Source organism: Stegodyphus dumicola, chromosome 10 (assembly GCF_044657685.1).
Source record: "Stegodyphus dumicola isolate Sdum_Otavi_A_Nest chromosome 10, ASM4465768v1".
NCBI classification, from domain to species: Eukaryota; Metazoa; Arthropoda; class Arachnida; order Araneae; family Eresidae; genus Stegodyphus; species Stegodyphus dumicola.
In genome coordinates this window covers 111,727,036-111,739,526 of record NC_140777.1, presented here as the reverse complement: position 1 = coordinate 111,739,526, position 12,491 = coordinate 111,727,036, and the positions used below count along the sequence as shown (strand labels likewise).

The 12,491-nt window shown below is 30.6% G+C and overlaps 1 protein-coding gene across 2 annotated transcripts in view; it reads left to right on the top strand.

The window, feature by feature from the left end:
* The window catches only part of LOC118183031 (bleomycin hydrolase), a 52,098-nt gene that overhangs the window by 32,323 nt on the left and 7,284 nt on the right, over positions 1-12,491 (top strand). For both annotated transcript variants that reach the window (XM_035352434.2, XM_035352433.2), the window contains exons 7-9: positions 1,557-1,715; positions 6,589-6,656; positions 6,888-7,008. In XM_035352434.2, the coding sequence (XP_035208325.1) occupies positions 1,557-1,715; positions 6,589-6,656; positions 6,888-7,008 (348 nt within the window). The remainder of the gene's footprint in view (positions 1-1,556; positions 1,716-6,588; positions 6,657-6,887; positions 7,009-12,491) is intronic.

The following is a 12,491-nucleotide window of genomic DNA, read 5'->3' as shown; positions in this document are numbered from 1 at the left end:
TTGAGATAAACTATTACTTAATCAGTATTCTAATACCTTTGTTTTATTAGAAAGGTGAATAATAATGCCATGGAAGGGCAGAAAGAAATATTGCCAGCAGTTGAGAGCCTTTCGTATTTGCTAAACTGTACTTTCGAAACCACAATATTTATATAATGCAAATGTTGAAGTTAGTTCTAATTAGTTGCTTATTAGAGATTTGCACAAGGCATTTACAATATGTCCATTTTTCTCTATTCATTCAGAATTTGGGGAAAATTGAAGGATCTAAAGTTTTTAGATCTATTTCGATTGATTTAATTTCTAATAATTTTGATTTAAAGTTCTTCATTGTTTACACAATTTTATTTTTAGTCACATATATGATCAAAAATAGTGTGATAATTAAAAATGTATTTATTATTTCATGCATATATTTCAAGGTGTGTGTAAAAGTGAAAAATAATTTTTATATGTATGTTTCATTACTTTTCAAGATTAACTTTTTTCTTTGGTACTTCTGTGGGTGATATTCTGTGTAAAAATAGGTCCCCTGTCTGCAAAGAACAATATTATTATGAATAACATACTTGATTGAGCTAAGATTTAGTCTAGTGGTGTTTTATAATTTTATTGCCGTTTTAAAGCATGAGTGATTTTCAGATGATCTGGACATTTAATTCTATAGTTTTGATTTTGTAACTTAATAGGGAAGACTTTTTTACATATGAAAATACTGTAGCCAGCTGCTTAAACAATACATTATGTTAAAATTTGCCAGATTGATTTTATCATTACAGTTCTGTACATAAAATTTCTTACATGATTATGCTAATTTTAATAGAAGCCACGTTTCTAATGTAATTTTTATAATGAGAATATGCTGCAATAAATTGCTCACAACTTCCTTCATTTCTACCTTATTCTTTCATAATCTTATAATGAAAACTATTTGATTATCAAGATCTCCAATAAATTATACATAAATTCATGTGGAAGAGAAAACATATATTCTCTTCCACATGAATGTGAAATTGCGGTATTTCTTGAGCATAAAATTTTAAGGCATTTAATGAAATTATAGCATTAAGTTTTTTAATTGCGAATGATAAAATGTGATTTTTTATAGCATTCAGTTTCTTTGATTGTAAGTGATAAAATGTGATTTTTCCTTTAGCAAAAAAGTTTAAAAAAAATTCTAAGGTTAATTTCTCTATTGTCTTTCGTAAATTTCTTTCCTCTGTTCAGTGAATTTACTGTATTCGGAATTATTTATCGTTAGTTCTCATCAGTAAACATATAGTAAAAATTTCAGTAAATTCAAATAATGACTTTCATATAAATTCTTGGGTATAATTTATGTGTTATTAAAAGTTAAAAAAATTAATATGTTGATGCTAAATTAGTAAAAAGTAAATATTAGTGTAAAAGAGTACATATAATAAAAAGGTTCATAGTTAAAGCTTGTTTACCATCTTCATCTTTGATAATATATAAAATATGTATTAATGAAATTGCTGTAATATATTTATTTCTTTTTTTATATCTTAATGAAATATTTTATTATATGTTTTTAGGTGTGTTTCGTAAATGATCCCAGACCTGAAAATCCTTTTGGTCAAACATATACTGTAGATTGTTTGGGAAATATGGTTGGAGGTCGTAGGACGCTGTATATTAATCTGAAAGTAGATCAGTTATTGAAGTTTGCTGCAGAATCAATAAAAAATAATGAGGTTTGTCTTAAACTGCTATTTTTTATTATAGATTAGTTAAATATATGTAATTGTTTACATTTTGTCAGTCTGGAAATTTGAAGTTAATGTAAAGGGGGGAAAAAATTTGGATACTGAACTTGTAGGATTACCAAACCAGTGTGAAAGATTAAAGGCATATGTTAAAGCTTATTTTATATAAAGCATAAAAGAATTTTTTTTTTTTTTGAAGCTTCTGACCATGGATCATTTTGCTTAATTTTGATATATCTCAGGAGAATGTTATTTTTTATGTAGATTTGAAATCTAAAGTTCCTAAAAGGAATATGCAAAAAAGAAAGTAAAAAAAAAATATTAAATTTATTTTTGTTTCTGCTGTACATTATGCAGGTAACATGGTTATTGTGTTTGGCAAAGATTAAAATCTAATAATTTTTTTGCATATGAAATGTTTTAAACCAAGGTTTTAGACCAACATATATAGTATAAACCAGGTTTAAACCAAGGTATCATTTGTAAACCAACATATATAGTATAGATAGGTTTTAAACCAAGATTTCAGATGTAAAACAACATACATAGATAGTAGTAAAGGTTTTTCATCTTCACTTTCAGAATATATCTATGTATGTTTCAGAATGTATCTTTCAGAATATATCGAAACGTGTCAATATTTTTCATATGCATATACATTTCATATACATTTTCATATTCATATATATTTATGTGTAAATTACTTGACTCATATTGACAAACTAACTAGTAATCATGCAATACACCAGGGATGTCAAACTCATAGGTACACTTGGGCCAAACAAACAAGGTTTAACTTTAGGCGGGCCGAAAAAAAAAATCAATATTCATAGAAACGTAGATTTATTTCGAATACAATAATAAACATATATATATATTTATATAGAAAAGAACAAGAAAAATTTAATGTTTACGTCCTGATACTTGACATATCTTCTCTGCTATTATTTTTCCTATTTCGGGAGAAATTTTGTTTGCAGTGATAACTTTCAACGCTGACCCAAGGTGAGCATCATTAATACAGTTTCTAATAGGAGACTTATAACCTTTTATGACTGAAAATAACTGCTTGCACCGATAAATGCTACCAAACATGGAAATAATTTCATATGCGAATTTTCGAGTATTTTCAAACCTGGCTGGTAAATATTTGTAAAATTCAGGCACGCCCACTTCAATGAATTTTGCTTTCAAATTTGAGTTGCATTGAATTTCGATCACCTCCATTTGCATATATCTGGGTACTGAGTCAATACTTATTGAGAAAAATCGAACAAAAAAAAAAAAAAAAAAAAAAAAAAAAGTCTTCAAGGGAACTAAAATCATTAAACCTCGTTTCAAATTCAGTTGTTAAATTTGCAATTTTTTCTGCGTATTTTTGATATGAACAAGTATCATCTAAACTTGATTTGTTCATGCTGCACGTCAAGAAGTGCGTCAAATCTTCATTTTTAAGTTGTTTTTCCCAAAGAACTATTTGACATTTGAATGCTTTAATTATGTCAAACATGTTCGTAATGATATGATCTTTTCCTTGTAACGATAAATTTAAATTGGTTGAGTGTTTGGTTATATCAACTAAGAAAGATAAATCTTGTATCCATATTGGATCGTAAAACGAACTTACGTCTTGATTTTTCGTTTTTAAAAACTGACATATTTCTTCTTTCAAATCCCAGAATTATTTGAGAATCTTGGAGCAAGATAACCAACTTACCTCGGTATAGTATGACAAACCCGAATATTCACTATCTAACTCACTTAAGAAAGCAGTGAATTGACGCTGATTTAAACCTCGAGATCTTATCAAATTTATAACTTTTTTATATATGACAAAACATTCTTCATATTTATTGCTTTCGTGCAAAGAACTTCTTGATGTATGATGCATATGATGAATGTTTGAACCGTGAATTTCACTAAGTTTTTTTCTTAGTAATGCTACGAAGCCCTTGTTTTTCCCGGTTATTGATGGAGCGCCATCTGTAGCTACAGAATTTAATTTTGCCAAAGGTAGATTGTATTTCTGCAGAAGTCCAAAAACACAAGTAAATATATCTTCTCCTGTGGTAGTACCAGGCATCTGTATTAGTTCCAGTAATTCCTCAAAAATGTTAAAATTCTTGTCACAAGAACGAAGAAACACTGCTAATTGAGCTTTGCCACTAATGTCCGTGCTCTCGTCACAGGCAATGGAGAAACTTTCGAAACTAGATGATTTTGCTTTGATCTGATCACTTAAATTCGCGGCTAAATCAGTAACTCTTTCCGCAACTGTATTTCGAGACAATGAAATTGATTGAAAAGCCTTCACATTTCCAGGACAAACAATTTCTCCAGCTTTCATTAGGCATTCCTTGATGAAATCACTGTCAGTAAAAGGTTTCGAATGTTTAGCTATCAACTCTGATAAGACGTAGCTTGCATGTACTGCCGCTTCACTTTCTTGCAATACTTTATTAAACATGGACTGTTGCTTATTCACTCCTAACTTGAGCTCTTTCAACTTTTCTTCTCTCATTAATCCTTCGTAATTGTTATATTTCGATTTGTGTTGTTTGTAATGACGTTTAATATTATATAACTTTAGTACATTAATAGTATTATTACATATCAAGCAGATTATTTTATCTTTTATTTCACAGCAAAAATATTCTAATTCCCATTTTACTTGGAATATTCTGTGTTTGTCAGTGATTTTTCGTTTAATTTTACTACCACTTGGTTTTGATATAGACATACTGAATACAAAGGGCTGGAATAAACACGGTTAATGTTAAAAAGTTAACAAAAATTTATTCTTTCCACAAGAGATAAATCAAAATGCTGAAATATTTCTTCAAAAATATTCTAACAATATCACAAAATGTCAAACGTTTAGCAAAAATCAATTCAAAACAGAGAAACTAATTCTATCTCACAGCGAAATCGCTACAAATCAATCACAGCATTAAGTAAACAAACAGTTCGCTAGAACTACAGCTACTACTGAGATGAGTTGTTTGTTCTCGGCTTTTATAAGCTTTATAATTAATTTCTCGAATATACTGGAAACATCTATAAATATCTGGATTTTTGTGGATGGCAACAGCAATTACGAGATATTTATTTATTATGTATTAAATGCACGCGCTGTTCTATTTTTAACCTTCCAACGCAGCTGTCTTTTCAAAAATTGTCTGCGTTGCTAAGGCAACATGCAGCAAATCTAATTACAATTCTAAATAAAAAAAACTAAATAAATAACTATGAAATCCGTAACAATATGAATTAAGTAATAATTAATAATAAATCAAAGTGCATGCACATGCATGCACCAATATATCATACAAAACTATGATTGGAAAACTGAGACCATGAGTTCGGCCACATTCGGCTATCGGGGGATGCGTACAAGTTCTGAGTGCGCGTGTCCCCCAAAAGCTGAAGGTAGCTGAACGCAAGCTACTCACATGCATTTGTAATTTAAGTAGTGTGTGTGTCAGCTCGCTGTGAAGTAATCTAACAACACTGAATAAATTATCGTTAATTACTTAGCGGTAAACATTTCATTTTTTTCTTTGTTGATATGTTATTTTATTATTATATATTATTATTTGCCGATATATTGGCCGGGCCGCAAAAATATTTGTTGTGGGCCGCGAGTTTGACATCCTTGCAATACACCATTCTTTGATAGCACACATATGTACAAATAAAGGAAATGCAAACCTTTGATACACTTCACAGATATCTATTGCTGGTCTCCTATAATATTCCAGCTTCCTATAAAATAAATCTGACAGTCCCGGCAATCTGCCAACAGTTGGCATGCACACGAAAGTAGCACATAAATGTCTTCTATGTTGCCATACAATATAAATCTCATTAGATGCAAACTAACTGATATCCAGTATTGCCATAGTGAAACATTAATTGTAACACAAAACTAGCATAATTCACAAAATTATAAAAGAAATTGTGCACATGATTTTCATATCATCCTTCTTTAGAGGGTTAATTGTGCTTTGCGTTTTGATGTATAGTTGACCAATCAGAAGGATCACACAACCTGGCTTTTTAATTTAACTTTCTGAAATTCTTCAATTGAATTCAATATTACAGGAACTGGTTTTCTTTTGTGATAGCTTATGGCAAATAATACTAGACAATGCTCTTTTGACCTTAAATAAATCTGATTTTGGCTTTTTATTGTTAAAATGATCCATGTACTATGCACTATATCAAAAGCATCAAAAAATTTTTAAATACATTTTTATGTTTTGCTGTGTGTCAAAAATGTAAAGCAAAAACATTTTTTTTTTTTTTTTTTTTAATCTTTTGTAAAACTCATTATCACTTTGAGTACTGAATTATTTGAAGATTTTTATGCCCATGGGACAGATTTAATTTGTTGCTATATGGATTAATATGTAAAAGTAAAGCTCTAATTCTACTTCATTGCAGCTATCATTTTCACAATCATATAATGAAATTTTTTTTCCAGACATCTTAGGATAGCATATGGGGGAAAAAACGGGGGTAATAATAAAGATAAGTAGAATTAACATTATTTGCAACTGTAAGATGTCATAAACAAATGCCAGACAATTGATTGCGATCAACGCTTCACCCAAGTAAGCAGATGACGAGTTTCAGATGTCAAATGTACTCAAAGGGTTGATCAAAGTAATTGATTAAAGTGAATTGTAACTCATTGATTAAAGGAAATTTGCAAGGAGAATGTTTATAATTATAGGGAGGATTGCTTTTATAATTTTTATTCAAAATCAGCACTGTAAAAGTTGTATGTAATGCAAGAAGCAGTATTAATGAAAGCATAAACTATTGAAAATATCTAAAAATATTTTTATTTTCTTAGCCAGTGTGGTTTGGTTGTGATGTGGGAAAAGTTTTTTCTGGAAAACCAGGCATTAGTGATCTTAAAATGTAAGTATTTTACTTAAAATTATTTCGTGTGACATTTACATTAAATTTAATGTAATACTTACTGCAGCATGTATAGTACGAATGAACTAATTTGTTGCCAGTACTAATAACTAGTGCTAAATGTGACATAAAGTTGAGATGCTGCTATCAGTTGTATTGAATAAATGTGTTTTCATTATATGAATAATAAAATTCAATGAATCAAATGTATCATGCATATTTTTTTTAAAGCCACAATTACAAAGTGCTGTTTGGTGTTGATCTCCATAAATCACTCTCAAAAGCAGATAGATTAACATATGGAGATTCTGCTATGAACCATGCTATGGTATTTACTGCTGTGTCATTGGATGTAAGTATGACTAGTATACTTCACTTATTATTTACACTGATAATTTTATTTTGCGTTCATTTCAGCTGTATACGTTGCATTTTCTTCTTTACAGTTTTTTTTTTTTTCATTTTTGTTAATTGTATGCATTGCTTTTGTACTATCACTGATTTCAAGTTTGCTTTCTGACATTGTGCAATTAGTTTTTGAGTTATTTAAGAGGGTGTCCTTTTCATCTCTCAGTAGATCATTCCTGGGAATTTTGATTGTATATTACATTTGTGCATTTCTTAACCTGATAATTCAATTACTGATAATAATTTTTCTGTAAGCCCACATTTGCTAGGTCCTAAAAACATTTTATAGCTATCACGTGTTTGGCTTACAGAGATAGAATAGCTGACTGCATGAAGTTTTTCACTTCCTCTTTATCTGAAGCATGAATACATTCCTGTTTTATATGGATCAGGGTTGTCAAATATTTTTTCAAAAGATAATTTTTTCTCCCCTGTGATCAATGTTATGATCGAATGGTGTACAAGGTAATGTGTAAAATAAAAATCTGATAGCATAATAGATAAATAGCTAAGAATGAATTGGTAACATCAACACTGTATTTATAACATGACTGGCTGACTTTTTGAGCAACAGATTGGTCTGATGATTGGTAGTTCTCAGAAAAGCATCTTTCCTAAAATTTGTATTCCTTCAGTGAGATAGATGTAATAGATTTCCTTATATGACTTGAAGTAGTAAATAATCTAATCTGACCTAACTTAAATTAATTCTACCTATAAACTAAACTCTACTTACAATAGTTGGACCCCCCCCCCTCAAAAAAAAAAAAAAAAAAAAAAAAAAAAAAAAAAAAAACCCACCCACTTTTTCTTTGAATCTTTAAATAGTAACGCTTTAAATCTAAGATTTTTTTTTTTCTTCCATATTAAATTCTTCCCTACCTTGGGGGAGGAAGATATGCCCTAGAATTGCAAATTTATTTTGAGTACTCATTACAGTAGTGTTACGAAATGTCCGTCTGTGATAAAATAGCTTGCAGTTTTAGGCACGAAATTGCCCATATGCGTTCCTGAGTAATACTGGCTAAAAAATGTGTTTTCATTCTTTATCAAGTGTTGTCTTCAATCACTCCAAATCCATGAATCCGTAAAAATGCAACAAGGGCAGGCTGGACAAAAACAACAAAAAAAGGATAGGCCATTTATTTGCACCAATACCAGAAGACAAAGTTTTTATACCAAAACCCACTGTTATAATATGTATATTCTCAATTTTTAGTTAATACAAAGCCTTCCATTTATCTCAAACCACGTAGAATGAGAATGCTGCCCGGTGAATCATAGCAGTTGTTTGTAATGTCAAATTAAAACAGAAGGCTGTGTACCAGTAGTTTGTTAATGTTTATGTACTGCACTGCACGTTTCAAGATTTAATTAGAGAAAAAGTTAAAGAATATAAACTGTTCACATTTTAAGATAAATTCTGTAATGCGTAACTTAAATGTAGAAAACATGATCAAACATTAACGTAATTCGTAGGCCTAAATTCTTAAGAAAAATTGATTCAAACTTGTTTTATTTTTCACTGATAAATGATGACACAAAAATGAACAGGTAGCCCTAAGATAAAGAGTCAAAACTTACAGTATTTTAGTTTTTGAAAAAGTACTTAATAGAAACTGTTTCTGCATTACAACTCTCTTCCATGATGCAATGTCCCTTCACTTATGCAAACAGGTAATATCAGCCGGCATTGCTTCCTCGTGCTGACTGATATACTGCAATGTTGCTTCAATCGTCTTGAGCTCTTCAAATGTGGGATGAGATTTTTTCTGTTACGTAACGGTTCCTGCTTCCCTTCTGTTACTTCTCTTTGTCACTATTTCTGTAATGTCGTTGTCAGTTATTTCATCAACTTCGTCATTTGCCATCCATTCTGTAATGTCCTCTGCAGTGATATCCTCACAGCCTGGCACTTTCCCAGCATTGAAACAAGCTTAGAATTTTTATCTTCCACTTCAGTTTTGCACATTGTTTCAGGCTTGGAATGTCCACCTTCATGGTTCAAAAGAATTTTCAAGATCTTATATATGAGTGATATATGAGTGATAGCTTTGTAATCTTTTCCCATGCTTCTGTCGACCACCTTTTGACATCTAGCATGTCAGTCCTTTCAGAGTGGTCACAGTAGTCTTCATAATTATCAATCGCTGATATCAATGAACTGAGAAGACGCTGACTATATTTTTTAATTAGCTGTTCAAGGTCCATGGGCTGACAAACAGCTGTTACATTGGATGGTAAAAATAAAGCTTTGATATCTCCATCTGCGAGTTCATCAGTGGCCAGATGCGAAGGTACGTTTTAAGAATTAACAGAGCTTTTCTTGGCAAATTGTCATTTTTCAAATGTTTTTCTATAGCTGGTACGAATATTTGTTGGAACCAGGTTTTAAAAATTTCTGAATTCATCAATGCTTTTTTATGTGTGTAATATTGAGGCATTGATTCCTGATTTTTTAGTATTTTGAAAACTAGGTTTCTTAGAATTTTTTATTAACATCAAACTAAGTTTGCGATTGCCGGTTGCATTGTGCTGTGCAACCGGCAATCGCAATTCATTCCTTGTGTTTCTTGTATCCTGGTGCAGCAGCTTCTTTTTTTGATGCAAATGTTTTTGCAGAGAGCATCTTGTAATTTATATCAGCAGATAATGCTTCCCCACTTACTGTAATCTGGCGACTGCCGAATCATTTTTTTCAGCGATTAACCATCCATCACTGGCAGTAAACTCTGAATCTTGTCCTTTATTCCAAAGCTTTTTTCTGCACTTATTTGCTCAGTTATAGGCGCATCTTTTCCTCTCAAGTGTTCATGACACAAAAATAAAAGCTTCCTCAATTTCTTTATGCTTACCTGCATGGTTCAGCATGGCTTTTCTTACTTTTATTCCACTTCCACTAGCTTGTGCAGCACACCACTTTTCAATTTCTGCTCGATATTTTTTCCAGTCCTCAACTGTACTTCCAACTCCTAAATCCAAAGCTATATTTTTTGCTGTTACACCAGTGTCTAGTCACTGTATAGCATGTAATTTCTCCTCCACAGTCACTACAACTTTTTTCATTTATCACCCATTTTGAAGTCTTCAGTAATACTCAGTATTACTATAGCATACTTAAAAAAACACGAAGCACACCCTAAGAACAGTTTATGAATACAGTACAGATAAATTGTAATCAGAAACAGCAGCAAGTGTACTGTATTAAGGTCCACTACACACTGACAAAAAAATTAACAAAGAGTAGAACTCTGCTCTCTGCCTGTTACAACTTGTATTTTGCACACAACACATAGGAGGAATGTAGCAGACGCCCTTTTCCAATGCCTTAGCCATGTAATTTGTTCAACATTTAATCACAATAAAAGAAACCCAGGCTAGATAGTCGCTAACTGGATACTCGGGAGTCTGTTGTATTTTGAAAAGATAAGCGTTGAAGTATTTTCCGAATGACTGCTGTAAACAGTTAACTTTAATATTACTTTATATATATTACTGTTAATATATCAAAGCTGATTATTGAAAAATATTTACTAGATATATTTTAGCATTTCATTCATTTTGTTTTCTTGGAATCAAATTCTTCTACTGTGTTGATAGGATTAAAATTTTGTGTTAGTTTTGAAGTAGTGTAATATATAATTGTAGAAGCGGTTTTATAGACATTTTGAGCAAAATAATATGAAATCAAAATGTTGCTCATGAATGGGCAGATGTTTAAAGAAGACGCATATTTTCTCACTATTTTTGCTTGAATGTTAAAAATTTTAAACTTTTTCATCAGTTGTTGTTTTGTGTAGTTGCATTTTGTTAGTTGGCTAGATAAAATTCTTACATATCACAGTAATGAATACAAAATATATGGCAATTTTTCCTGGAAACATTCTTCTGAAATTAATTTGAATATCAGATTTCTATTTGCAACTTTTTATGATGATGGGAAAAATTATAATTGACCATTCAGAAGGATCAAAGAACCTGACTTCGTTGCATTAAATGGAATGTTATAGGAATTTCTTTTCTTGTGTGATAGCTTATGGCAATGAGTACTAGACAATGTGCTTTTGACCATAATTATATCTAGCTGATTTTAACTTTGTATTGTTACAGGGTTCGTACGGTCCTTAAGTTTTTTGGAATCGATTTTTGGTCCTTAAAAATCCTTAATTTCGGCCAAAATTGGCAGAAGGTCCTTAATTTTAATCATCAGAAATAGCTGTCTGTTTTTTACGACTGCCATTTTGAGTGTGAATTAGCATTTTGGAGGAATATTTTTGGTGATTCAACTGACAGATATGGTTATCTTTTGAATGGGTTATAATTCGTTCCTATTTCTAATATAAATCGTGGGATTTTCGAGTTTTATAGTAAAAGAAGTGCAGCATAAGTATTTTGAAATGATTTCATTTTTTCTAATGAAGAGCTCTTAAACAACTTTTGGCTTTTCGGGATGTGAATTCTTTTATTAAACGGCTCTGAATTTGGCGACTTATCAGCATTATGGTGATTTTAAGATCAGTTTCTGTAGAAAATTTTTAATTTCGAGATCTGGGAATTTTTCAACATTTTTTTAAAACCTTGTAACATGGATAATTTTCATTAAAATAGTGGTAAAATATTGAAATTATGTTAAAAAAATAACATTAAAATAAAACGTTTTTAATTTTCGCTGTCATATTATAAAGTTCCATTTTGGCCGCTTTTTATACAATATTTTGAATCTGCAAAGTAAGCAAGGTATACGAAACAATTAATGAAACAGTTTTAGCAAAAGCAAAATAGCTATGTAAATAATTTAAAATGTCTTTTTAAATTTTTTCATGGTAAGAGTTTTTCCAATGTAATTGTCTCAGAGTATTCAGTTTTCTCTATAAAAATAATTTTACGCCTTTTGGTTCTGATATTTTTTCTCAAAATATTTCTGGCTTTTTACTGTTACAGAATTTTTCTTTAGGATTTTAGACATTGCAGCTTAGAAAGTTTAGAAGGCAAAATTGATAGACCCAAGATTCTAGAAAATTACAGAAAAATGTCTCCATGCTATTAACACGTAACGAATGTATTTTGCATAAAGTTTACGATGTATTTCTTACTTTTTGGAGAAGGTCTGGAAGAACAAAGAAAACATAATATTTGAATATTTTACTTCTGATACTAGAATCTTTCTCTTAACATGTTTATCTTCTCTTTATTTTTTCTAATTTTCACTAGACACAGACATGGAAAATAGCAAAAATGCTTTTATTCTTATCAGAAGGACAGGCATTATAGAAAGAAATTTTTTTCTTAGTAAAGAAATTGAAAACTGACAATTTAAATGATTCCTATTATATGTCTGAATGCATCATACACAGGGCCGGCGCTAGGCATTTTCCCACCTGATGCAATCTGTACGGATCCTAAATTCTGCTTCCAATGCCTGCTCTA